Source organism: Myotis myotis, unplaced genomic scaffold (assembly GCF_014108235.1).
Source record: "Myotis myotis isolate mMyoMyo1 unplaced genomic scaffold, mMyoMyo1.p scaffold_m19_p_13, whole genome shotgun sequence".
Taxonomy (NCBI): domain Eukaryota; kingdom Metazoa; phylum Chordata; class Mammalia; order Chiroptera; family Vespertilionidae; genus Myotis; species Myotis myotis.
Window position 1 is genome coordinate 51,370,922 of NW_023416317.1, and position 25,222 is coordinate 51,396,143.

Consider the following 25,222-nt stretch of genomic DNA (forward strand, 5'->3'; position numbering starts at 1 on the left):
TCCCTCCCTTAAATCTGCCAAAAAGAATTAAAAGGGAAGGAATCTCCATCTGTAACAAAATTAGGGGACAGCTGCCTCTAAGAATAGTTGACAGTCAGTGATTCGTTCAGTGGTGGATGGAGGACCTGCTTTATGCCAGGCCCTGGGCTGAGGCCCCGGATAAAGGAGAACAGGTCACAAGACCCCCGTCCTCGCCGAAGCTACCATGGGTGACAGAGAGAGAGCAGGGTGCAGTGAGTGGGGGGCCTGAGGTTCTGGCCTTTGCTTGAAACTTTCTGAACTGGGGATGTGGTGAAGCCACGGGAAAAGCAGGGACATTCCTGGAGGAACCCGCATCCAGCCCATAGACGGGCAGGCTACTGAGCGAGAATTCCCCTCTGAAAGGCCCGCGGTGTCCTCTGTCCCAGGCTCCTTCGTCGGGGTGGTGGGCCAGAGGACAGTAAGGAGGGAAATAACCTGGCAGCTGTTTTGCAGCTCCCTGGGCCAAGATAACAGACCTGAGAGCCGTGGCCTTCACTGCGAGCCAGCGGGTTCCAGCCTGACCCTGGCTTCTCGAAAAGGCTACCTCCAGCGGGAGAAAGCTAAGGGGAGAGGCGCTCCCAGCCCGGCTCGTGAGAAAGGCAAGCTTAGGTGAAGCTGTTCCCGTAGAGGAGAGGGGTGATCAGAATGGGCCCAGTGTGGAACTACAGTATAGGTTACTGAGTGAATGGAGGGAGGGGGGATAAAATAGACCAAAGACAAGGTTATACTTTAGGAGAAAGAGTACTATAAGAAATAGAAGAAAAAAAACTTTTTTCAGAAAACTTTTCTACACAGTGAAAAGAAAAAGAACATGGGGTCTTATAAAATGAGCTCAAAGTAGAACGTAAGAGATCGAGAAAGGGGTCCCAGTAAAACGGGGAGCGATGAAAAGTCAGCTGGCGGAGTTAGAGTAACCACAGAAAACAAGGATGTCGTTAGAAAACTATGATTTCACGAGAAAGAGTGGAAAGTAGCCTAGCCCTTGCTGAAGCTCTCTGACTGGAGGAAAGGGTTGAGAAACCAGGAAAAATAAGTGATTTGAGGGGATGATGGATAAGAAAGACAACAGGTCTCCGCTAAAGGCTTAACCCATGTTCCTACAGAAGAGAGAACCAGTGGAACACAGAAAGCATTGAGGACATCGTAGGAGATTGAGCAGAGGTTGAGGGAGAAATGCTGGGAAGGCTGAATGCAAGGCAAAAAGCACCAAAATGGGCAAAGAAAGTATCTGTATTAAAATAATTAAGGGTACAAATATAATGAAAATATCAAGAGACCTCTTTGCACCCAATCCCACAACATTTAAGCAGGGAAGTTCAAGGACATGCGTCCATAGGTCTCCCATGGGAAGACTTTGAGGTGGTAAGGAATAGGGAGCTTCTTACAGTTGGGGGTTTCTGTACCCCCCAGCTAGCTGGGCACCTTCCCCCTGCCCTCCAAGAACAGTGGCCCTGGACAGCAAAGCGATCTCTCTCCTTTCTGCCCCTGCAGCCTCTCCACAGATGGAGGTGGGTCATCCTATGTTTGGCTCCCATGTAGCAGGACTGCTCCCGGCCTCCGTCTCCCTGTTTCCTTTCTCTCCCGGGCCAGGTTGGGCAGGGGGATTGCTTTACGTTTCCTAGAAGAGATGTGAAGTGTGATCAGGCCACCTGCGGTGGGTGGAGGCGAGCGGAGGGTGTGTTGGGTTCCCGTGTCTTAGCACGAGGCCACCAAGGTCATGCAAGATGCCATCGACGAGTTCAGCGGCACGCCGGAGGAGACCCGCATCACCATCGCCAACGTGGACTTGGCCCTGAGCAAGGGGAACGTGGACATGGCGCTGAGCATGCTGAGGAACATCACGCCCAAGCAGCCCTACTACACGGAAGCCAAGGAGAAGATGGCCAGCATCTACCTGCACATCCGCAAAGACGTCCGCCTCTACATTGGGTGCTACCGGTACGCGCACGCACCCGCAGCCTCCTCGCAGTGGCGTTGGCTGAGAGTGTGAAATTTCCCCGAGGGCTGGAACTGAGCATGGTAGGTCAGCCAGGCTGGCTCCTTGCTGAGTTCTGAGGACACTGAGCCCTGCTTGCACCCCCTCCCCCTTGTATGGCCCACATTCTGGGGGGAACCATGGGAACACACTTCTGCCCTGGCCCCCGCTCTGCCCATCCTCGAGGAAATGTCCAGTGACTTGGATGTGACTAATGTGAGGTGAAGGAGGACGGAGAGCCGATCTGAAGCCCCAAGACGCCGTCTCTGTGATTTGACATTGGGACCCAGAGGCTACCTCCCCAGTCCCTTTCCTCAGGCAAAACTCGATTTGGCAACTCAGGTGGGAGGGGCAGGCTGGGAGGGGGGAGGGGAGACTATCCCAGTGGCAGTGGGAAACCTTACACAGTGGGGTGACGTGGTCAGGTGGGAGTCCTAGGAAGAGCAGTGTGGCTGCCTCATGGAGAGGGGTCTGGAGGGCTGGGCGGAGCTCTGGCCACGGCCCAGGTGACAGAGGAGGAGAGCCTCGTGCCCATGGGGCTTTCGGTGAGTATTGGAGGAATGGGTGAATGTCAGCCAGGAATCGTGGAAAGAAGAGAAGGCGGCGGCCTCAGGAATGTGAAGGATGCACAGGTCTGAGATAGGCTTCTGGTTACTTGTGCAGGGAGCTCTGTGAACATCTGCCTGGCCCCGACACCAGCCTGCTGCTGGGCGATGCCTTCATGAACATTCTGGAGGTGAGCAAGGGCCTCATGGCCTGGCCCATCGCCCCCCAATCTTACCTGCCCAGTGGGAGAGAAGGCAGAGACCCTTGACAGCTCTCCCCACCCCCAGCCCGAGAAGGCCCTGGAGGCTTACGACGAGGCCTATAGAAAGAACCCACACGACGCCTCCCTGGTCAGCAGAATCGGGCGCGCTTATGTGAAGGCCCACGAGTACACCAAGGTCAGGCTGGGCTGGGCGGGAAGAGGTGGGGAGGGCCAGCCCAGCAGGGAAGAGGGAGGAGGGTGCCTGGGTGGGAGAGGGGGTCAGGACGGGAGGGGAGTGGCTGAGTCCCCCTCCCCCCCCACCAGCTCCCTGCGGAATGGGGTGCCAAGGGGAGAACTCGGCCACCCTCCACCACTCCCCACGCCTACCCAGGCTGAAGCTTGAGCCCTGCCAGCTGGGAAGGCCTTTTCCTCTTAGGCTTCTGTGTTCTGGAGGGGCCCACAGGTGTGGCGGCTGCTGAGGGGAACACAAGGCCAGGCGCTCAAGTGTAGAGCCCGACCTGATGCCAGCATTTCCTGTTTGCACAAAGGCAATCAACTTTTATGAGGCAGCCCAGAAGATTAGCGGACAGGACTTTCTGTGCTGTGATCTGGCTGAGCTGCTCCTGAAGTTAAAGAAGTTCAACAAAGCAGAAAAGGTTTTGAAGCAGGCACTGGAACATGACGCAGGTGAGGTAGCATTCTAGCTCACTCCCCTTGCATTGGGAGCAGGCATCTTGCTCCCCACCCCGTTCTCTCTTCTCTTGCAGAATGGTGCAGGGACCAGACACTAGCTGAGGTCCTGAACCCAAACCCCGCGCCCCCCACTCATCCCCAAGAGGCAGAGAACAGTAATTTGAGTTTCCATTTTGCAGCCACAGACATCCCATCCATGATGAATGATGTCAAGTGCTTCCTTTTGCTGGCAAAGGTCTACAAGAGCCATAAGAAAGAAGATGTGCTGGAAACCTTGAACAAGGTAATTGACCAATAGACTCAAGGTCTGTATCTGCCATTTTCTGATGGAGCTGAAGAAGGAAGGATAGGACTAAAGGTTTGGAAGCCTCTAGGCTTGGTCCTCAAAAGAAGGCTTCGTTACCCCTCTGAGCTCCACCTTCCATTTACTCCCCAACCCTTGCTCACTAATTTGACGGTGCACCTAAGTGCTGTGAGCCCGGCTGGGCTGGGCTGGGCTGGGCTGGGCTGGGCAAGGCTGGGAGCAAGATAATGCCTTTGTCCTCAAGGATGCTGGTGGTGATGATAATGGGCAATGCCCATAGCTCTATGCTGGATTCTGTACCAGGCTTCTTGCTTTCTTATTTAATTCTCACAGTAGCCCTTTGAGAAAGGCACTGTGACATCTACTATTTGACAGAAACGGCTCAAAGAGGTTAAGAAATGTGCCCAGTGTCACACTGCTCAAAAGTGGTGGAGCTGAGGTTTGAACCAGAATATGGCCGGTCCTGACCCACACCCTTCCCCCCTGGGCTGCCCCTGACGGGACAGCGCCTGCCCATCCTGTTTTGCTACCTCTCTCTTCCTACCCAAGGCTGTGGCCTGTCCCTTGTTCCTGGGGTGCATTCTGTGGTTGGAGAGGGACAGCCTGCTTTCCGACTGCTGGATTTATTCCATTGTTTGCCATGGGGTCCCCATTCCTCTCTTTGGCCCCCGGGGAGCTCAGTGCCGACTTGTGCCCTCTTCCTGAAACTTCACCCTGGCATCGTCCTTTTCCTCTCGCCCTGATGCTCTCTACTCACTCACTTGGTCATTGCACGTCCTGGACATGTGTGAGGGCTGCCTCAAATTCCCAGCAGGGCAATATTCAGAACAAATGCACCCATCAAAACACAGCTTGCATTGAATACCTACTGTGTGCTTGTTCTAGCCCTTCGGCCTAAGCCAGTTAGACACAGCAAGTGCCAAGGTGTGATGGAAACAGGCAAACAAGTAGAATACAATAGCGTGTTTTGTTTGAGTGCTTTTGCTCTGGGCCTGTCCCAGAGGTGGTGCCAGCTTGCCACCGGAGCACTCGGCCAGCGGCCTGGCGTGTCCAGAGGGACCCAGATTTGCTAAAGGCGCTTGAGATGCCCTTTCTAACGCTTCAGGCTCTGGAACCAGAGCTGGGACTGGCTGTGAAGTGGCCTGAGGCCTGGCACATCAGGCTCCAGCTTCCTGACCCTGCGCTGACTGGTTCCCCAAGGCCCTGGACCTCCAGTCTCGGATACTGAAGCGTGTTCCGCTGGAGCAGCCGGAGATGATCCCCTCCCAGAAGGAGCTGGCAGCCTCCATCTGCTTCCACTTTGGGGAGCACTACGTGGTGGAGAAGGAGTACGCCAAGGCGGTGCGGTCTTACAAGGATGCCCTCTCCTACTCGCCCACTGACAACAAGGTGGGGTCCTCAAAGCCAGGCCCTACTCCTTCTCTCGGGGCACGATGCCCTGCTGAGCTCCCTGAGCAGGGCGCAGGCCAGCAGGGCGCAGGCTGTGGCTCCCTCAGGAGCCCAGGCATAAGCGGCATGGGGCTTCTGGTGTGGAGGCCGCTCCAGCTGACCCCGGGGCCTCTCCCACCACAGCCCTTGGAGCAAGGCTGGGGAGCCCCACTTTGACAGCCATTTGTGGGGGGTGGAGTGGGAAGACATTGCTGAAAGTCATGTTAGTCTGGCGTCCTCAGGTCCCTCTTGGAGGTGGGGAGACAATGAGAGTGTGGCTGCCAGGGACTCTGGGCAGGAAGCCCAGGCTAAGTTTCCAAGGAGGCTTGGAGGCGTGAGGGAGGTATGGCTCCGGTTAGGGAATGAGGCTGGAGTTCACGCGAAGAGAGTAAATGGAAAGCTTAGTGACAGACCCATTCATTCATTGAAATTGTACTCATCTCGCCGATTTCTAGTACGTGCCAGGTACTACGCTAGGCCCTGGAGACCCGAGGGGCAAGGCATGGTCCCTGCCCTCAGGCAACGGTCTGTAGACAAGTACACAAGCAGTTCTGCCACCATGAGACCTGTGCCTGCATGTGGGCCAGGACACGACGGGAACTCAGCAGAAGGGTGCCTGTCCCTGAGTCTGGGGTGCAGAGGGCTTCCCAGGAGAGGTGAGATCAGAGTCGAAGCTGAAGGATGAGTGCGAGTTACCGGGCCCCCAACTTCGAGAAGGTCAATAGTGAAACACAGGGCATGGCTGGAAGTCCTGGGGGGAGAAGAGGAGGGCCAGTTCTCCGGGGAACCTGAGACTTATCTTGGAAGCAGAGCGGGCAGAACTGGGCATGAGAGAACGAGGCGTCCGTCCCCGCGCGGTCCCGTGGCGCTCCGTGGCTGGTTCATCGCTCTGGTCTCGTTCCAGGTGGTGCTGGAGCTGGCGCGGGTCTCGCTACTGCAGGGACATCTGGACCTGTGCCAGCAGTACTGTGCAGTCCTCCTGGAGACCGAGAAGTACCATGAGACCGCCTGCGTGGTAAGAGGCCCCCTGGACCTCCTCCCGCCCCCCGCAGGCGCCCACAACCACATGCAGGCTACTTCCCAGCCTCATAACCTCGAGGCCTGGCTCACCCGGCCAGAGACCTGCCGGGCAGAGGAGACTCCTGGCATGGACCTGCTGTCCTTCAGACGGGAGGGGTGGGCTGTCAGCAGGGGGCAGCATCTACCTCCAGGGACAATCCAGGGGAGGCGGTGAGGTCCTTTCACTCCAGGGGAAACCACACCCACCGTTGGTGAAGGCAAGGGTGGGGCTGGTTCCTGGGGCTCCGGAAAGTGTGTGTGGGAAAAGCCCCCCTCCCCAGAGCCACTTGTCCCTCTCACCCAGGCCACCTCCAGGGCCACCCCAGCAGAGCAGGGGAGCCCCCATTCTACCTCCCCTGCCTCGGGCTAGCAGTTCTCAGACACGGGTGAGGGGCTGGCTGTGCTAGCTGTCAAAAGGTCCCATTGGTGTCCAGCCCTGGCCTTCCCTTCCCACTTCCATGCTTCCCCCCCCCCCCACATCCCCCAGGCAGCCCCACCTTCTGGGCTCCTCCTGTGGCAGCTTCCCCCAGTGCCCAGGGACGCTTCTCTACCTTCTCTCCTTACCCCTGACCCCACCCCCACCCCCACCCCCACCCCTCCTCAGCCCCACCCCCAACCCCGCCCCCACCCCCTTGCAAGCTGCTGTCAGGAATTCCGGAGCACTGTGTCTTTTCTGATAGATGATGGCAGACCTGATGTTTAGGAAGCAGGAATACGAAGCTGCCATCAACCTCTACCACCAAGTCCTGGAGAAAGCGCCAGGTAGCTGCCTGCATGCAGCCTGCCCACCGAGATTGCCGGGGCAGTTCCCACCAGCTCGGGCCGCTCTCCCCAGAAGGGTGGGCCCTCTCCCCTCCTTCCTGACTGGGCCGAGGAAACCCCTTCCTCTCCGATTGTTCCCAGAGAGGCAGGAAACTGATAAAGCCCCGATGGAACGTGCTGGTCCTTCCCGTGTCCGAGGGGCCGGTTCCGGGCCTCAGGCAGGGCCGTGCTGGGCACTGGGCCCGGGACAGCCTGTCTGTCCCCAAACCCCAGGCAGTGGGGATCCACCCCGTCCCCTCTGAGGCCACAGCCCCCTGGAAGTGGCTAAGAAATTCGCCCCTGGTGTGTAGCTCCATTGCCTCTCATTGCCTCTCACTACCGCATCGACCCCTCCCCCCCGCTTCTGGCTGGAGAAGGCGCCAGACACAGCAGGCCGCAGCCGTCCGCCCAGAGGCCCATCAGATCCTAGCTGTTAGGCGGGTGGGTCCTGGAGCCAGAATGTCTAGGTCTGAATCCTGGTCTTCCACTTATCAGCTGTGTGACCCTTGGCAGATTTCTTAGCGTCTTTGTGTCTCACTTCCTCATCTGTAAAATGGGAACAATAAGAGTAACTGCTTCATTGTGTAGTTAATATCAGGCCAGGTTCAGTATAACTGCTAGCTGCGGTTATTGCTACTTTACGCATCATTATCCTACTCTCTCAACGCTGGAGACTGAAGCGGCTGGAATGTCCCTGCTCAGCCCAGGGCAGTGTCCCCGTCCTCCCTTCTCCCAGCCTGGAGATCGCTGCTCTCTTATTTTAGACCACTTTTCCGTGCTGAATAAACTAATTGATCTGCTACGAAGAAGTGGCAAGCTCGAAGATGCCCCTGTCTTCTTTGAATTGGCCAAGAAGATGTCTAGCCGCGTGCTTTTGGAGCCAGGGTTCAACTACTGCACAGGCATCTACCACTGGTGAGTGCGTGTGAGTGCGTGTGGGTGGGGGAGGCCGGCGTTGGGGGGGGAGGGGGGCGTTGTCCAGCCTTTACAGTGAGAAGGCTTTCTCCTTAACAGGCAGGCACGCTGGGCTTTTGCAGAAATTCAGCTTCCAGACCAGGGAACGGGGAGACCAGCGCTCCAGCCCCTGCACGCCCCGGGTCTCAGTTTCCCCGTCTGAGTCCGGTGTTTCTCTCCTCCACTGCAGGCATATAGGGCAACCCACTGAAGCCCTCAAGTTCCTAAACAAAGCTCGCAAGGACAGCGCTTGGGGCCAGAGCGCCACCTGCTACATGGTGCAAATCTGCCTGAACCCAGACAACGAGATAGTGGGAGGAGAGGCCTTCTACAACTTTGTGCCCGAGAGCATGTAAGGGCTTGGCTGGCCCCTGGGGGCGGGGGCGGGACCCTGGGAAAGCGGGGAGAGCCAGCCAGTGGCCTCAGGCTCACCGATGCCTCCAGTGCCTCCAGCAGGAAGGAGTCAGAGCAGCTGGGCGTGCGCACCGCTGAGAAGCTGCTGCGGGAGTTCCACCCGCACACGGCCTGGGGCCAGACGCAGCTGCAGCTGCTGCAGGGCCTCTGCCTGCTGGCCACCAAGGAGAAGGCGAACATGGAGGCCGCGCTGGGCACCTTCGTCCAGATGGCACAGGCTGAGGTGGGCTGGCTGGCCGGGCGGGCAGGGGCGCGGGCGGGAGAGGCTGAGGTTCCCGGCGCAGACGTCTGCCTCCCACCTCCCTCGGGCACAGAGGGACAGCGTCCCCGCGCTGCTGGCCATGGCGCAGGCCTACATGCTGCTGAAGCAGGTCCCCAAGGCCCGCACGCAGTTGAAGCGTCTGGCCAAGGCCCCGTGGGCGCTGGCTGAGGCCGAGGACCTGGAGAAGAGCTGGCTCCTGCTGGCCGACATCTACTGCCAGGGTGGCAAGTTTGACCTGGCCTCAGAGCTGCTGCGGCGCTGCGTGCAGTACAACAAGGCAAGGGGCGCGATGCCCTGGGGGGGCGGGGGGGGGGGGGCGCGGGCAGGGCACACCCGGTGGCAGGCGTCTAGGGTCGAGCAGATGTGGGATGAGAAGAGACCAGGAAAGAGCAGGATGGGAACAGGCAGCACAGCACAGGGCAAGGCAAGAAGAGGCGTACAGTCCAGCCCGTGCGGCTCAGTGGTTGAGCGTTGACCTATGAACCAGGACGTCACAGTTTGATTTCCCCATCAGAGCACATGCCCAGGTTGTGGGCTCGATCCCCAGTGGGGGGCATGCAGGAGGCAGCCGATCAATGATTCTCTCTCATCATTGATGTTTCTATCTCTCCCTTCCTCTCTGATAAATAAAAACACATTTAAAAGAAAATAAAGAGGTGTACAAAGGCGGGCAGCCAAGGGGAGCATGGGATGGGGGAGAGAGCTGGGAAGGATTCCTGGGTCCCGGGGTCGCTTAGGCGAGGAGGGGCTGCGGGTGCCCGGCGCTGGGGCCGGCTGTGGCTGCCCCGCAGCAGAAGCTCTGACCGGCTTGCTCTGCAGTCCTGCTACAAGGCCTATGAGTACCTGGGCTTCATCATGGAGAAGGAGCAGTCCTACAAGGACGCAGCCACCAACTACGAGCTGGCCTGGAAGTACAGCCATTACGCCAACCCTGCCGTCGGTAAGGCCGCCCGTCAAGGACCGCCACCGGGACCTTACCGCAGGCCTCAAGGCCTGTGTTCAGGCCCGTGTGGGAACCAGAGGGTTACTCAGGTCATCAGGGTGCGTGTGTTCTCTCTGCCCTTGAACAGGCTTCAAATTAGCTTTCAACTACTTGAAGGGCAAGAAATTCGTGGAGGCCATTGAAGTCTGCCACAATGTAAGCCACCAGCACTGGCGGGGCGGGGGGGGGGGGGGGGGGTGGAGGCTTGGGGCAGCGGCCTGGTGTATGGCAGGGAGCCTGCCTGATGTTTTTACCCCCTTTCTCTCTCTGTTCCAGGTCCTCGGGAAGTACCCCAACTACCCCAAAATCAGAGAAGAAATTTTGGTAAAGGCCCAGGGGTCCCTGAGGGCCTAGCTGTGGTCAGTGGGAGCCAGGTTGGGTGGAAGCCACCAACCTACGGACATTTCACGGAGGGGGCGGGATGTGGGCCAGTGGAGAAGAGATTCAGAAAATGACATATTCTTCCCCGTGTCAGTGTCGTGTGCTTTATTTGAGCCATACCTCCTCTGGTCTAAAGGGCGCCCTGAAGCTTTATGTGCTTAAGGCACAAGAAGCAGTTTTGCTCTGGGGAACAAGGACAACAAGCAGCTTAGCTTCCCCTGGGCTCACTGGGCACCCCTCTTTTAGATCAGGTCCCCTTCGGTCAGCCACCTTTATTCCGGACTCTGGGAGGGGACATAGGGGAGCAAACAGGTGGTTAAAGAAATACCCTACAGCTATTTTAATATTGTTACGGCAGCCCCGTAAATGCCTCTCCTCTCCTGTCTGGTCCCCCGAGTCCTGGAGCTAAAGAAGCAGCCCTTCTTCATGATGCTCTTCCCTGCCATGGTGCTTGCTTGTCCTCCCTGACAACAGGAGCAGCTGGGAGGACCAGCTGCACAAGGTCCCCAAGGCCGCGGTGCCGTGTGAGAGAGAGAGACCGCCACCCTGCAGGCTGCAAGGGTTGGCGGCCCACTCTGCCCCTGGCATTCTGTCTCCTCCCCGAGTCCCCAGCTGGCCTCTGCCGGTCCCCACTGGTTTGGGAAATTGCCCTTGCCTGGTACAGGGAAATGCATCATAAGAAAAAACAGTTCCCACTTCAGCTTCTGTAAAAGACACTGGCCAACTCCTTCATCCTCCGGAGGAGCCCTTTAGCACCTAAGGGCACAAAAGCAGGGGTCCCTACTTAAGTGAATATCGTTCACTGTAACTGGCAAGAGGGTGAGAGGGGTCCCCTCTGCTGTGCTCCCAGTGCCTGCCTTCCTGTTTATCAGGATGGCAGTAATGGGCCGTCTGACCTCGGGGGGAAGGGACTCTGGGAATCAGGAGGTCTAGAATGTCCGTGTGTGACCTTCCCAAGACCCTTCCTTCCCCTCTCTTGGACTCAAGGTCCCCATCTGTGGCAGGAAATTAGACCAGATCCGTGTGTTCCCAAATCATGGTACAAATCCCTGCAGGTGATATTTAGCAAACACATTTAAAGTTTAATAACTATGTGTTTAAATAGTTTTAGACAATGGAGAACAGCACAACCAACCCCTGAATCCGTGGGTGGTGTCACATAGACTGGGTCTAACTTTTAAGAATGTGGATGTAATTGATGCGGAGTAAAATGCTTATAGTCTGAGTAGCATGTGGATATGGCAGTTATCGAGAGAAGGCCGGTGACTAAGGTTTGGGAACAGTGAACGGGGGAGGGTCCCTTTCAGAGCAGCTCAAGTTGTCCTTGCTGGCTGCTGAGCCTGGTGTCTGACGGGTGGCGGGCATGGCCTCTGGGTATGAGTCGATGACCTGGAAGGCTTTCCCCAGGTTACTACCATCTTCCTTATGGGAAAACAGTCCACTGGGCTATGAGGTGCTTTACAACGCCGTTTCTTCGGGAAGGCTTGTGCCCCCCCTGCACAGCCAGGTTCAGTGAGCCGGGGGGGGGGGGGGGGCGGTGAAGGATTTAGAAAAGACAGATGAGGAAAGCTGGGTCTGGTTGGGACGCTGCCCTCTCTGATGGAGAGACAGCGCCATGGCCTGCAAGCCAAGTCTTTATTTATAGCCAGATTCCACAAGGCAAAGTAAGGGCGTGGTCAAGATGTTTACAACGTTCTCGTGGGTTTCTACTCAATGACATGCACCTGATCAAGCTTTGTTTACTTGCTGCACCTCAGGCAGCCTGAATCACAGCCACGTGGGACCACAGGTTCGACCCATAACCTGTCCGAACACTAGCCCCTCTCCACAAGGGCTGTGTGGAGAGGTCTGTCCGTATGGAAAATGATGCCATAAGATTGTATATTCAGCACACTTACATTGCTGTAAAACCTCAACCGTCTTCATTCATCTTTAAAAAAAAAAAAAAGGCCAAGTGGCCCTGTGGCTCTAGAGGGGGTGTGAGCAGGTTGAGTCTAGCCATGGGCTGTGTCCACGGGGTAGGAGCTCACAGGGTCTTCCAGCTGGGGTATTGGAGCTGCTGGAGGCTGCCACCCAGACCCCAGGCTACTCAGAGCTGAGCCTCACTGCCTTTGGAGAGATGCGCTTTTGGCTCACGCATGCTGAAGCAATCTCTACAAAGGGATTCCCAGGGGCCAGTGAGAGAGACAGGGCAACTCAGTGTCCACCATGAGAAGCCTAAGACCCGGCTGTCCCTGCCTAAGCTGGTCACAAGGACAGCCTACCCCACCATGGGCCAAGCCTTGAGTCCTCTAGTGGTCACTGACCATGTGGCCATGTGACCATGTGCATGCATGTCCCAAGGCAAGAGATGTACCTAAAAGGTGACAAACGTGGTAAAAAAAAAAAAAAAAAAAAAAAAAAAAAGGATAAAACAGAGAAATAGAGGCCAAAGCATGAAAAGAGCATGGAAGTCATGAGGCTTGCATGTTCCAGACTCTCTCCGGAGTGCTGTATATACATGAACTAGACAAGCTTAGGAGGTGAGCAGGGTTATTTGCACAGATTGAGGACACCTGGGCACAGTAAGGAGGAAGTCATTTGCATAAGAAATCTCACTTGGTGGTAGAAGAGCTGGGATTCAAACTTGGCACTGTGGGTCGGTGTGCTTAACCAGTAAACCACAGAGCGCGCCAACCAACAGAGGCAGAGGATTAGAACAAGAAGTCAGGTCTCCTTGTTGGGTCCCCTTCCCAGCACTTGTGCAAATGATTATTGCTAAGAGGGAGGTTGACCTTGCTCCTCAAGCCCCCAGACTGGGGCTCACCAGGGCAGAGTGCAGCTTGCTCCTCTGGCCTGCAGCCCAGGCGGCCAGGGACAGGTCGGACAGGTCTGGCTGGTGCAGATGGATGAAGTTCTACAGCTTCCGGTGTGTGGTGCTCAAGTCCCCAGGGACATCAGTAGCTCAGCCCCACACAAGGCCTCCACCCACCCTACCCCTCCGCCTGCCTCCACCTGGGGGAGGGGCGGCGACTTCACCCTTAGAGCCTCAGCTCAGTGTGGGTGAGTGCCCTCACCCATCCAAGCACACAGCTTGTCTCAGACTATCCACCCCAGGAGATCCCTGGAGAGAGGGGTTCCGTGAGCCCAACCAGCCTCTCAGCTGGCTTCCAGTCTCCAGGGTGCCTGGCCTTCGTGGAAGGAGGCCCAGCATACTGTGTCCCCAATTCCCATTCCCAACACGGCCTCAGTATCCGCGCTGCCATGCAGGGCCTGTCTCCCTTCCCCTCCCCCTCACTTCTGAGCGAACACCTGTGTTCTTAGTCTTCCCACAAATGCAGACCGCACCATTAAAAATAGAGCCTTTTTATTGGTACCTGTAAGTTCAGGTAGAAGGTGTTCCCACAAGCACACAGGCTGACGGCCTCCTGGGTAAGAAGGCAAGCCCAGAGCCTGGGCTCCTTGGCACAGACACAGAGAAAAAATGAATAAATTATAGTTACAATATTCAGGGACAATATAGAAATTAGGATGCAAAATTCATCATCAACAAACGGGCATAAGAGCCATAAGGCACCACCCCTTGTCTTGGCCAACTGGCCAAGGGTACAGGCAGGTGGGCCAGGCTGGAGTGCAGTGTCCAGAAAGCCCTGAGATTGTCTTCAAGGGCATGCGGTGGGCCCCGAGGCACTGAGGCAAGCCCCTTGCGCGCGCTCGGCCTCCTGCTTCCCCTTCCTACATTGGTGGACCAGGACTAAAGGCTATGGCCCTTGGGGGAGGGGAGAGATGGGGCAGAGGACAGGAAGTAGAGGGGGCTGAGTGGGTCACGGTTGGTCAGCTCAGTCCCTCCTCTGCCCAGACACTGTCCGAGGCTAACCTCTGCCTGCTCAACCATCCAGAGCCAGGCAGCTGCCACAGTAGACATAGGGTTTGAATCCACATCTGGTCTATACCTAAGACCAGGCAGGGCTGCAGGACTATAAGGTAAAAGGGACTCGTGGGGTCTGTGCCCCACCCTGACCCCGGCCAGGGATGAGAAGCCTAAGCTGCCTAGTCTCCAAATAAATTATGGAAATAAATTATAGTCTTCACAGTCCAGAGGATTCAGCCACCCAGGGGGCGAGGGCTCAGGATGGCAGAAGCCGGAAGAGGTAGATGTTTCCAGCCCTGTCTCGCTGTCATTAGGCTAAGAAACATCATGCCCTCCTCTTCCTGGCACACCATGGAAGTGGGAGAAACTGGGCACCAGGGGCTGGGTGGCTGAAGGGGGGAGCCCCCTCCCACTCTCCAGCACAGAAAGTTACAAAAATAAATAATAAATCAACCCAGAGGGTTGCATGGAAATTAGGAATGCCCACATGGGTGAGCCGGCCAATGGGAGACGGTTACCTACTACAGGCCCCAGAGAGCCCCCAAATTATGGCACAGCAGCAACAGGGCTTTCGGGGCCGGGAAGAGGCCCCCTAGTCCTCGCACAGGCACGAGCTCCAGCAGTGATGCCAGGGCAGTGTCCTCAAACAACCGGCTGTTCCAGAAGGAAGCCAGCGTCCTCGGCAGCTGGCTCCGACAAGCCCATGATGGATTCCAAGAAGCAAACGCCGGTGTCCCCCGGCGGGGAAAAGGCAGGTAAGGGAAAGTGGGGTGCCTCAAGGTTGTCCAGGCTGTCAGACACCTTCCGAGAGGTGTAGTGGGGCCCCAGACTGTAGTCTGGCAGGGCCTGGAGCAGCTCAAAAGAGTCGCAGGAAGACCAGCTGAGGTCCACTGAGCTGCTCTGGCCGGCGTCCATGCTGGGCGGCACCTCGGTGCCAGGGAGGCTGCCTTCTCCCAACCCTTCAAGGCCACTGTTTAGGAAGCCGCTGGCATCCAGGTTGGCATTTTCATCCAGGATGCCTGATGTGAAGCTGGTATTGGCATAGCTGTGGGTCCAGCCAGCCAGGCCACTGGGGTCACCAGAACCAAAGATATCGGCGAGGTGGAAGCAGCTGAGGTTGTCGAGGTTCCCCACACCCCTTTCTTCATCCTCCTCTCCACCCAGGTCTGAGTCACTGAATCTCAGGATCCGCTCGAGGCTGTCATCATCCATACCAGGCTGGAAGCCAGGGTCACGCAGGGCTGGATGCGCAGGACTGTCAGGGGGCTCGCTAGTGCCCGATGCTGCGGAGGAATCAGTCATGTCGCTGCTGCAGCTGTGGTCTCCCAGCTCGCTGCTCACAGGGGTGTTGGCCAGTGAGAAAGCGGGGGTCAGGACCTGCCCACCAGGGCTGGGTGGACTGCCCGGGGCAGGGGCCTCCAGCTCCCCAAGGCTCTCAGCCCCCTGCTCTAGCTGCAGGCGGGTGAGTGTGTGCAGCAAGTGGGTCTGAACCCGCGCCTGGTTGAATTCCACACGGCCCTTGGGGTTCTCACAGCCCTCCTTGCAGCAGCCACAGGGGAACGCTGTATGGTCCATCTGCAGAGAAGGTAGAGGCATGAGTGAGGATCCTGAGGAGCCCAGAGAAGCAGCCCCCCAGCTCAGGCTCCCGCTCCCAGCCCAGCCCGACCACCGTACCTGGCACTTGATGCCCGCCAGGCTGCAGCTGCAGGTCTCGGGGTCACAGACCCTATCGCAGCGACAGCCACAATCCTCCCGGGACTGGCGCAGAGCCTGCAGTTCCCGCTTCTCCTCTCGATCGATCTTCCGCACGCCTGCAGCCCGCAGCAGGGCCCGCCGCTTCCGGGCTGGGTAGGGATGGAGGGAGGTCATTTCCTCCAACCGGCCACTTGCCACGGCCTCTGCCAACTCCTCATCCACAGAGGCATCATCAATGGCATCCAGGGTCAGAGTCAGGCCGGCCTCCGCCTCAGGTACCCCAGCCTCTGTAAGCTGCATCCAGGGGGGAGAGGAGGGATGTGAGAGGCACAGATGTGGTGGTCTTCGTCCCCACAGCCACCAGTCATCTGACAAACACCACCCCATGTGCTACTCTGGGCTGAACACTGTGGATTCCCCAGTGATCAGGACGCCAAGAACACTGCCCTCGGGGCATCTGCAAATAGATTTCCTGTCCATTTCATGGACAAACGCCCTCCCCCAGCCAGATACACCGACCCCCGGTGTCCGTCAATTCCACATCCTCCTCCCCAGTGAGGCAGATTCAGGTACCATGCCCCATTCTGCCTGCACATAACCCAGGCAACAGATCCCGATGGAGCCGTTACTGGCCCCAGGCATGTCTTTCCCCAAATAGTGGGCAAACCAGCACCTGCCCCTGATGCCCCTCCCCTCAAAGCTAGGACTTTGCTGTGGACCTTTGAGGGGTCTCCTACCTTCGATCGAAGCACCTCCAGCTTCTCCTCCTTCAAGCGTAGGCGGAGCTTCTCTTGCCGTGCCCGGGCCTGCTCCTGTGCAAACTCGGCCAAGGAGAAGCGGCGGCAGGCACTGTGGCGAGGGGCCATACCCAGAGTGCAGCCACCGCGGCTGGGCACGCTGGTGAAGCCCTGGCACCGAGGGAAGTAGAAGACAGTGGTGCCATTGAAGGCTACGCGGCCTGGACGCTTCCGGGGAGCCCGCTTCAGGATGGACAAGGCTGGAAGGCAAGCAGAGCAGGGGTAGTGCATGAGTTCTCTGTGATACACAGCACAACGCCCTGGAAGAGGACCCTGATCCACTGCTCCTCACACCTCCTTTCTTCTCACCCCCCCTAGCGCCCCCCCCCCCCCCCCCCCGCAAAAGAGATAGATTCAAATTTAGAAGCCAAAAAAAATGAGGAGCCAGGCTAGCTGGGATTAGAGTTGGTAAAATTGAACACCACCCCTATGCCAATACTAGGTTATTGCTATTACCAGCTGAAATGAGAGCATCTGTAAGTGTAAACATCTTTCCCATCTTTATAAGCCAACTAGAGGCCCGGTGCACAAAACTCGTGCACAGGTAGGGTCCCAAGGCCTGGCCAGAAATCAGGACCAATCAGGGCCTTCCGGCTGCTGGCCGGAGCCTTCCTCCATTCTACACCGTCCCCTGGTGGTCAGCGCACATCATAGTGAGCAACTGAACTCCCAGTCTCCCAGTCAAACTCCCAAGGGGACACTTTGCATATTAGCCTTTTATATATATAGATTATAGGTCCCTTGTATAGTTTCCGAATTTTTTTTTTTTATTGATTTGTAGCATCGCTTTATATATGCTATTAGAGACATTAGTGGCAATTTGGCCTGTCCAATGTAATACGGAGAATTCTTATTCTCTCTGCAAACTGAATTGGCTAGCACTTCCTGAACCATATTAACCAACAGTGGTGACAGACAGCATCCTCCTCTTGTTCCTGACTTAGTGGGAAATGCTTCCAGTCTTTCCTCATTAGTTAGATCAGCTTTTGGGATGAAACCTATTTTTTAACCATTTAAGTAGAATTCACTTATATCTATCTTACCAAGAATCTTATCTAGAAGGAACCGTACGTTTTATTAAATATTCTTCAGCATCTAGAGTAGCTCTTATATTTTTCTTCCTCTGACACAGTCAGTTGGTAAACTATGAGATTGGTTTTTATATTAACCCATCCTTCTAGTTCTAGGATAAACCCACAGTTGTTTCATCAGTTAATGTACCGTTAGATCTATGTGCTAAGAATTATACTTTTTTTATACATAACGCAGACATGCAGGTAGTACCTAAACGAACATCATCTCTGTGCTCAGAAAATACCAGGTGGGGGGGATGAGGGAAAAAGCGGTCTACAAAGGCTCCTTGGGGCTTGGGGGAGCGACCGTACAAAGCAAGGTTGAGAAACTCTCCCGGGCCTCCTTGGCCAGTTTGGAACCAGAATCTGCTAACTTGAAAAATAACTGGGGGGAAACCTTTCACTCCGGTCAGGTAAAGCCAAGCGGCATTTTGACAGGAGAGGGACCGGCTTGACAGGCCTCAGAGCGGAGAAGTGCGGGCGTGGGGCTCTGGCAGAGCAGCTGGAAGGAGGACAGGGCGAGAGCCGGAGAAACGAAACTGGAACAGAAGGGAGGAGCCGGGGCGGGAGGGCTAAGGGCCACTTTCGGGAGCTCTGCTCTGAATGTCATGACTTGGAAACAGGGGAGTCCCAAGGTCAAAGGTGAATGTACCCAAGACCAAGCGCCTCTGGACAGCGAGCATTCCTAAGTAACCACTGTATTCCAGGAAGTGGATGAGGTGGGGAGCTGAAGCCATGGGGACACAGCCTCCAGTGGCTAGGACGGCTTTGTCACATGCCTCCCAATTTCATCTTTAGGAAGGAAGGAAGAAGGGGGTGGTGTGTGGTGGGGTTCCCAGGAGGGTAGGGACTCACGGGTAAAACTTTGGGGGCCACAGACGTTTCGGTCAGGCGGGGACATCTGATCCCAGGGGCTCTCCTCTTCCAAGTCCCAGGCTGGGGAGACTGAAGAGCTTGGGGAGCAGGAGCCAGAGTGGTGGCCCGAGGAGGACAAAGACGAAGATGAGCAGAGTGAGGAGTCATCCTCTTCCAACTGGTCAAACTTCCTTTTCAGCAGCCCAGCCATGGTGGGTACCCGGCACAGACAGCCTGGAACAGGAAGGAGAAAGCTCTCAGAGGTGGGCCTGAGGCCAGAGGTGGGCTCAGCTTTGATTGCCACCTCTCCCACTTACCCTTCGAGGTGTCCCAGGCCCTCCCGCCCCGGCCCCGGAGCACGTGCAGGGGGCACATCCCCAGGGGGCTTCTTTGCACAAGACAGAGCAGAGAGGCCCAAGCCCTCGTCCTGGTGCTTGGAGACTCCCATCACTCCGCCCAAAAGCCCTTCCAGGACCCTGCCCGGCACCTTCCCCACCACCTCCCACAACCCACCTACACAGGCGCGCACACACCAGAAGAACAGATGGACTGACAGACCTCTGCCCAGCCTCGCTCACTCCCCGACAGGAATCCTGGGGGCTGACTCACTGGCTGGGTGATTCACAGGGCTCACATCTGTGTGCTTTTGTGTGTGAGACTGTCGGCGCAGCCACGGCTCTGCTTCCTCCGCCCCCTCCCCTCCAAGCACACCCGCAGGCACACTGCCCTGCACAGACGCAGCAGCTGTGGGCCCTGCTTCCAGGGCCAGGCCAACCAGGACACGTGGGGGAGCAGGCTCACTCTGCCGCTGGCCCTGCTTCCCAGGCCCAGGACTTTCCCGAGTCCCTCCTCTCCCGCGAAGGACCTGCTCAGACTTTCCCTCAGAAACCCCCGCCCCACGGAGGACCTGCCTCCAGTCATGACTGTGGGACACCTAGGCTTCATGTCGCTTTCATATCTCCTGTTTGGTCTTAAAAGGTCGCCTACATCTGCCTTCTACTCCAATATCTAGCCCTGTTTGTTTGAATTAACTTCCCATGGAAATTACTGTTTCCCATTAAAAAAAACACAACTCTTCCAGTGAAACCGACCTGCCAAGACCATGTCCCGCTCTCTCCAGTCTGCAGCTGCGTGGCTCGGAGCCGCCCCAGGACACCCTGCTCCTGCTCCCTTTGCAGGTCTCAGTCCTCTGCGGGAATGCAACGAGGCTCCCACAGGCTGGCTGGCCCCATCCAAGTGGAGTGGGGGGGACTTGGGGTTCCCTCCCCTAAATGCCAAGGCAAATAACAGCCCCTTCCACCCCCTTGGGAATCCCCTAAGGACTCAGTCCCAAGGGCTGATCACCTTGTCTCTGCACATCCGGTGGCACTCAGGGCTCGGCCCCCAGGAGGTCACCAAGAGGAAAGGGAAACGATGCAGGGGCCCCAGTCCTGGGGAGCCCCTCCCCCACAGCTATCACAGGAAATGAGAGAGAACAGGAAAAACCAACCAGAGGGCTGGCGATCTCCTCCTCAGGTGTCCTTTCCAAACACCCCTTTCTCCCTTCGCCCAGCCTCTCACAAAGTCCCTGGATCCTCAACCCAGAGGGTGTGCTGTCAATCAACTTCCTGGTAGGCTTACTGGATACCATTCTTTGCAGGGACAGCCTCTCCCTGCAGGCACAAGAGAAGCAAGAGAGGGCTGGCCTCCTTGCAAACTCTCCACGTTGGGGCCCAGGGGGAAAGAGGACACACAGGTGTTTCCGGGGGCTTCTCGGCGGGTGCATTCTCAGGCTTGGCACCCCCCTCCCAGGGCCAAACCACAAACAAAAACAACCCAGCTCGCAGCTGACCTGCATGTTCTCCCAGGAGATGGGGGGACTTTGTGACCCAGAATCAGGCATGCACACATATAACAACACATGCAGACCAGAGACGCTCAGACACACAGGGACAAACCACACCCAGGCCCGCTGTCGCCACCACAGTCTCACAACGAGGTCCATCTTTTCCCAAGCTCCAGATGTGTCTACGGGGTGCTGAGTGGCTCCCTAATCACACACCCAGCCTGAGACCCCTTCCCCCAAAACCAAATGCCCACTTGGTATTTCTGCCTGGCTGTTCCCTAGAAACATAAAATTCTGCAGGCCCCAAATCGAACCCCTCGTCTGTGTTCCCCACCCCCCTGCCCGTGCCATCTGTTCCTCTTCCTGTGTTCCCTATCTTAGTAACAGCACTGCCACCCACCCGGTTACTCAAGCCAGAAACCTGCAGCCATCCTCAACTCCTTCTTCCCTCTTCTCTCCCTCCAACCACATCCAGTCACACACTAACTCCTTCAACCCGCACAGGGCCCGGCACGGGCTCAGCAGGTATCATGGAGGCCGCCCAGCACAGGGTTAAGAACCTTGGCTCCAGAACCAGACTGCTTGCAATTGAACCCTGGCTTAGCTCTTAATTAGCTGAGTGACCCTGGGTCAGTTCCTTAACCACGACACTCCAATCCTCTGTCATAAAACCTTGCAGGGTTCGGAGGCTTTCTTGAGTCAATTCACGTCAAGTGCTTAGTGACTGCGTCATTCTGCACCGTGAAGACAAGAATGAGCTCCTGGACACACACACACACACACACACACAGATGAATCTCACTGATGCCATGTTAGATGAAAGGAGCCAGATGCAAGAATGCATGTGAATGAAGCTCAAGAAAAGGCAGACCTGATCAATGCTGATGCGAGTTAGAACGGTGGTTACTGGGGGAGGGGAGGGATGCACTAGAACAGCCAGGAGGGAATCTTGGCGGAAGTGGGGGTGGGGGTGGGGGGCAGTCTGGAAATGTTCTAAGTTGATCTGGGTTGACATTTGTTCCATGCGTGTCTAAAACCATAAAATCCATATAGCTGTGCACGTAAGATTCATATACGTCATGCATTTTATGTACGTCACCTGCAATTTAAAAAGTTTATTACACTATGTCTCCACCCTCACTGCTATTACCCATGCCCTCGCCCCACAGCCATTCTTTACCCTGCAGCCAGAGTAGTCTTATTAAACCCCCTATCTGCCTGCCACCCCCACGTTTAGAATCACTCCCTTAGGGGATTCCACGAAGGGCCAGCGAGGCCAGGGTAGGCCTAGCTGCAGCCCATCCTCCAGGCTCATCCTGGGAGTCTCCCCACCCACCTCTCACTGTACACTCCAGCAGAACTGTGGCACCCCTAATCGCCACAACTTGCTTACCTCCTGGCCTATCATCTCCTAGAGGGCCTCCCCGAAACCCCCACGGCTCCTCACTCACCACATGCCTCTCTGAGATCCCCACAGCACAGCCCTCACCTCCCCACCCTGCAGTGGCCTCGCTGCTCGTCTCCCTCACAGCAGGCTGAGGGCCTCTCAGCCTGGCTGTCACTGTGCCCAGGCCTAGAACAGAGTCTGGCATAGAGAAGGCAACTGAGGACCATCAGAGGTAGGCAGGTGGGTCCTTTGTATAAACACAGAAACAAGATTAAGCACAGGAGTTCTGGGGGGGGGGGGGGGGGGCGGGGAGAGGAGTGAGTGGTCAGTGTGATCGCATGCTCCTGTCACAGTCAGTTTAAGGGGGGCGGGGTACACACCCCTCCCCCAGCCTGCAGCAAAGCGTTTGAACTAGAATGGTACCCAGAAGGGGGTGGCTCTGAGGGAGAAGAAAGCTCTGCTGCAAGCAGGTGCCAAAGCAGGTGCCAACGCATGCATCTCAGGAGGCTCCCTGTTCCCGAGTAAACAAACTGCGGGGTCAAGGAAGCAGGTTTAAGCCGTGGTTCTGCCTCAGGGATAGCTACAGAATGGGAACTTAAGGTGAGGGGCTACCAGCTCCAAAACTGCAGATGGAGAAACCAGGGCCGCACTGCAGGTTTTGTGATGAACCCCGCAGGATCTGCAGGCCTGGAATCAAACGAGAAACCATCTCCTCCCCGATACTCCTTTGCGGGGAGGGAAGAAGGAAGAGCCACCATCCCACCTGGGAATCTAGAGGCTGAGAGAGGCAGAGGCAGGCGATAAGACAAAAAGACTCAGCCAGAGACAAGGAGAAGCCAAGAAAAAGGAATGAAAGATAGTGGAAGAGTCCAAGAAAAGTGTCAGACAGTGAGTCAGAGGGTGGGGGAGGGGCCTCCAGCAGCTACCCAGGAATCAAGATTCCCGGCCGTGGCTCTGTTCCCAGGGTGAGCACAGCCCCCCTCCCAGGGTCCTGGAGGAAGGAAAAGCAATTCCCAGGAGCTGGCTCAGACAGAAATGCCACACCCCCAGGAGCCCCACAGACAGGCCTGAATCAAAGAGAACCACCAGGCTTCTTCCGGGATCTGCCTGGGCTCTGAGAATCAGACCGCCTTCCTGCCAACACACACAGGAGCTGACAGTCCAGGGCGAGGGGGGCACACCTCCCGACCCTGCTCACCATCACTCTCTACACACTCAGGCCATACTCGGTGAATCCAGGACAGGGCACCTCACCCTGGGCACCAAACAAACCAAGGCTATTGTGGGGGGTGGGAAGGGGTGGGGTTTGGGGGAAGAGACAATCTCAGGGCCTCTGAAGTCACACCAATTCCTCTGCGCACTTCAGCAGTCCCAATGCCCCAGCCTAGTATTGGGGAGGGGTCACCTTCAGCAGCCTCCTTCTAACTCCAAGAATCTGAAAAATGTGTCATTTAACCTCAGAACCCCTGACTAGGGCAGGTCAGTTTCCCCCAAGCCCCGAGGCCCCCCCACCCCAACCCCCCACTACTTCCTGGGAGAAGGGGAGGGCACCTCTGAGCACTGGGGCCCCCGCTGGGATTGGCTGGAGAAACAGCCTGGGCAGCCCAGAGGGCAGACAGGAAGCCTGGGCACACCCCTCCCCCACCTCTCCCTCTGAAAGTGATCAGGGGGGGGCGGGGACAGTTCCTCGCCTTAGCCTCCAGGGCCTGGCACTGGGCAGGTGCCAGATGCTTGCTGGCTACGTGAGGCAATTGCTTCTGCAGCAGGGAAGCTGCACCTGACAGCGGCTGCCTCCTCCACCCAGCCAGGCCTCCTTCACTCTCCTCCATTCATTCATTCCACAAATAATTACTGGACTCCAGTGAGGTGCTAGGCACTGCTCAGGCACTTGGGCACAGAGGGAGCGAAACATACATTGGTGCGGCACTAGGGGTACAATCAGAGTTTACAAGCCCTGTTGTGAGCGGCGAGGGTGGGTGGAAGGGGTGGGCAGGCGGGTACAGGGCTCTCCGCAGGAAGGATGTAGAAAGAGTTCAGACAGGGGGCACAGCGTGAGTGAGGGACGTGAGAGGAGGAGAGGCGGGTGGGCGGTGCTGCAGGCCCCGGGCGCCCAGGTCAGGCCTCAGCCGGAGGGCACAGGGAGTCAAAGCAGGGTTTCAGCAGGGAGTGACAATGCCAGATTTGCATTTTAAGAAGATGGCTCAGCACCGGGACAGGAGGGGGTGTGACGGGTTGCGCCGCGCAGCCCGAGCTCAGCGAGAGGTGACAGGACAAGGACACGGGAGGAAGGTGAGTGGCCTGGGTGACCTCAGGCTGTGGACACCGCAGGGGGCAGGGACCTTCGGGGTGTGGGGGCTGCGGTGAGCTGTGCCGGAGGGGCTGTGGGGCATCTGCACGGGGGTGTCGGTGGGCAGTGGAGCTGGGGAGGGACCCTGTGTGTCAGGAGTGTGGGCTCTGCGTGTGACTGTGCCAGGGGGCAGGAGTGACTAAGTGCGTGGCGGTTACTGTGGAGCCGGCATCTCCAGTGGGTGCCGGTGGAAAAGCCCCCCGGGGGGGCGGGCACGGAGGCCGGGGAGGAAGTGCGTGCTGGGGAGGGGAGAGGAAGTGCGTGGGAGGCAGCCCGCGATGCCCGGGGTGGCCGGTGGAGCTGCGCCGTGACTCACCGTGGTGGCCTCTGCGTGTGACGGCGACTGACAAACAGGTGAGTGTACGACACGATCCCGCCCCCTCCCTCCTCCCGCCTCCCTCTCTCCCGGGGTCCGTGACTCACGGAGCCTCCTCCTCGCTCATCCCTCCACTCCCGGTCCCGCCTCCCAGGGGAGCCGGGCACGCGCCGCAGCCCCAGCATCCACCCCCGGGGGGAGCCCGAGGAAGAAAGCGACAAATGTCACCTGCTCCGGCCACGAGAGGAACTTCGCAAAAGTTCGCCGGCAACTGGGTCAAAAGGAAACTCGCCCGCGGACGCGCGCACCCCGTGCCCCGGCCTCCGCGCGCAGCTCCGCTCGGCCGCCGCCGGCACGGGGCTCGGGGCGCCGGGACTTCGTGGGGTGCCCGCGGCGGGGCGGGGGAGGGGAGCCGAAAGCCGGCGCCTCCGCGCCCTGCCCCCCGCCCGGACCCCGGCCGTGTCACGCCGTCTGGGGCCTGCGGGGCTGTCCTGGCCCCGCGCCCGCTCTAGGGGTCGGGGGGCCCACGGCGGGCCGAGGAGCAGCGGCCCCCGCGCGGGACGCCCCCTCCCCAAAGTCCCGTCCCGTCCCGTCCGGCCCGGAACCCTCCGCGCTTACCTGCCAGCCGGGTGCGCTCCACAGACCCCGACGCGACCCACGTCCCGCCGGACGCCCTCCGCTCCGCGACCCCACGTCCACTCGGCCCGCAGCCGTCGGCCCTGCCTCCCCGGGCTCTGCGGTCCGGCAGCGGCGGCGGCGGGAGACAGTCTGCGCGGCCCCGCCCGCCGCTCCGCCCTCGTCGTCAGTGGAAAACTCCGGGGCTGGCCGCGCTGACGCAGCCCGGCCGCTGGCCAGGCCTCCCGCCGCCCCGCCCCGCCCCGCCCGCCCCGCCCCGGAGGCCCCGCCCCGCCCCGCCCCGCCCCGCCCCGGAGGCACCGCCCCCGCCCCGCCCCGGAGGCACCGCCCCCGACCCACCGGCGCCGCGCAAGGCCTCCCCGCTCCGCCCGCCCCGCCCCGGCCCGTCCGGACCGCGAGCCCGCGCTCCCCGCACTCCC

The 25,222-nt window shown here is 58.1% G+C and overlaps 2 protein-coding genes across 2 annotated transcripts in view; one reads left to right on the top strand and one right to left on the bottom strand.

Moving 5' to 3' along the window:
• The window catches only part of TTC21A (tetratricopeptide repeat domain 21A), a 29,177-nt gene extending 18,907 nt beyond the window's left edge, over positions 1–10,270 (top strand). The window contains exons 15-29 of the mRNA XM_036333213.1: positions 1,721–1,959; positions 2,660–2,732; positions 2,830–2,940; positions 3,293–3,431; positions 3,617–3,720; positions 4,942–5,130; positions 6,074–6,184; positions 6,909–6,990; positions 7,794–7,944; positions 8,174–8,335; positions 8,410–8,620; positions 8,712–8,936; positions 9,479–9,599; positions 9,730–9,797; positions 9,918–10,270. Of these exons, the coding sequence (XP_036189106.1) occupies positions 1,721–1,959; positions 2,660–2,732; positions 2,830–2,940; positions 3,293–3,431; positions 3,617–3,720; positions 4,942–5,130; positions 6,074–6,184; positions 6,909–6,990; positions 7,794–7,944; positions 8,174–8,335; positions 8,410–8,620; positions 8,712–8,936; positions 9,479–9,599; positions 9,730–9,797; positions 9,918–9,995 (2,064 nt within the window). The 3' untranslated portion in view covers positions 9,996–10,270. The remainder of the gene's footprint in view (positions 1–1,720; positions 1,960–2,659; positions 2,733–2,829; positions 2,941–3,292; positions 3,432–3,616; positions 3,721–4,941; positions 5,131–6,073; positions 6,185–6,908; positions 6,991–7,793; positions 7,945–8,173; positions 8,336–8,409; positions 8,621–8,711; positions 8,937–9,478; positions 9,600–9,729; positions 9,798–9,917) is intronic.
• Positions 10,271–13,351: 3,081 nt separating this feature from the next.
• On the bottom strand, positions 13,352–24,958 carry CSRNP1 (cysteine and serine rich nuclear protein 1). The gene is given in 6 exon segments (XM_036333214.1): positions 13,352–14,549; positions 14,551–15,447; positions 15,547–15,861; positions 16,305–16,564; positions 18,293–18,526; positions 24,786–24,958. Coding segments are annotated over 5 exon segments (1,839 nt in total). The 5' UTR covers positions 18,504–18,526; positions 24,786–24,958; the 3' UTR covers positions 13,352–14,393.
• Between the last annotated feature and the right edge of the window lie 264 nt (positions 24,959–25,222).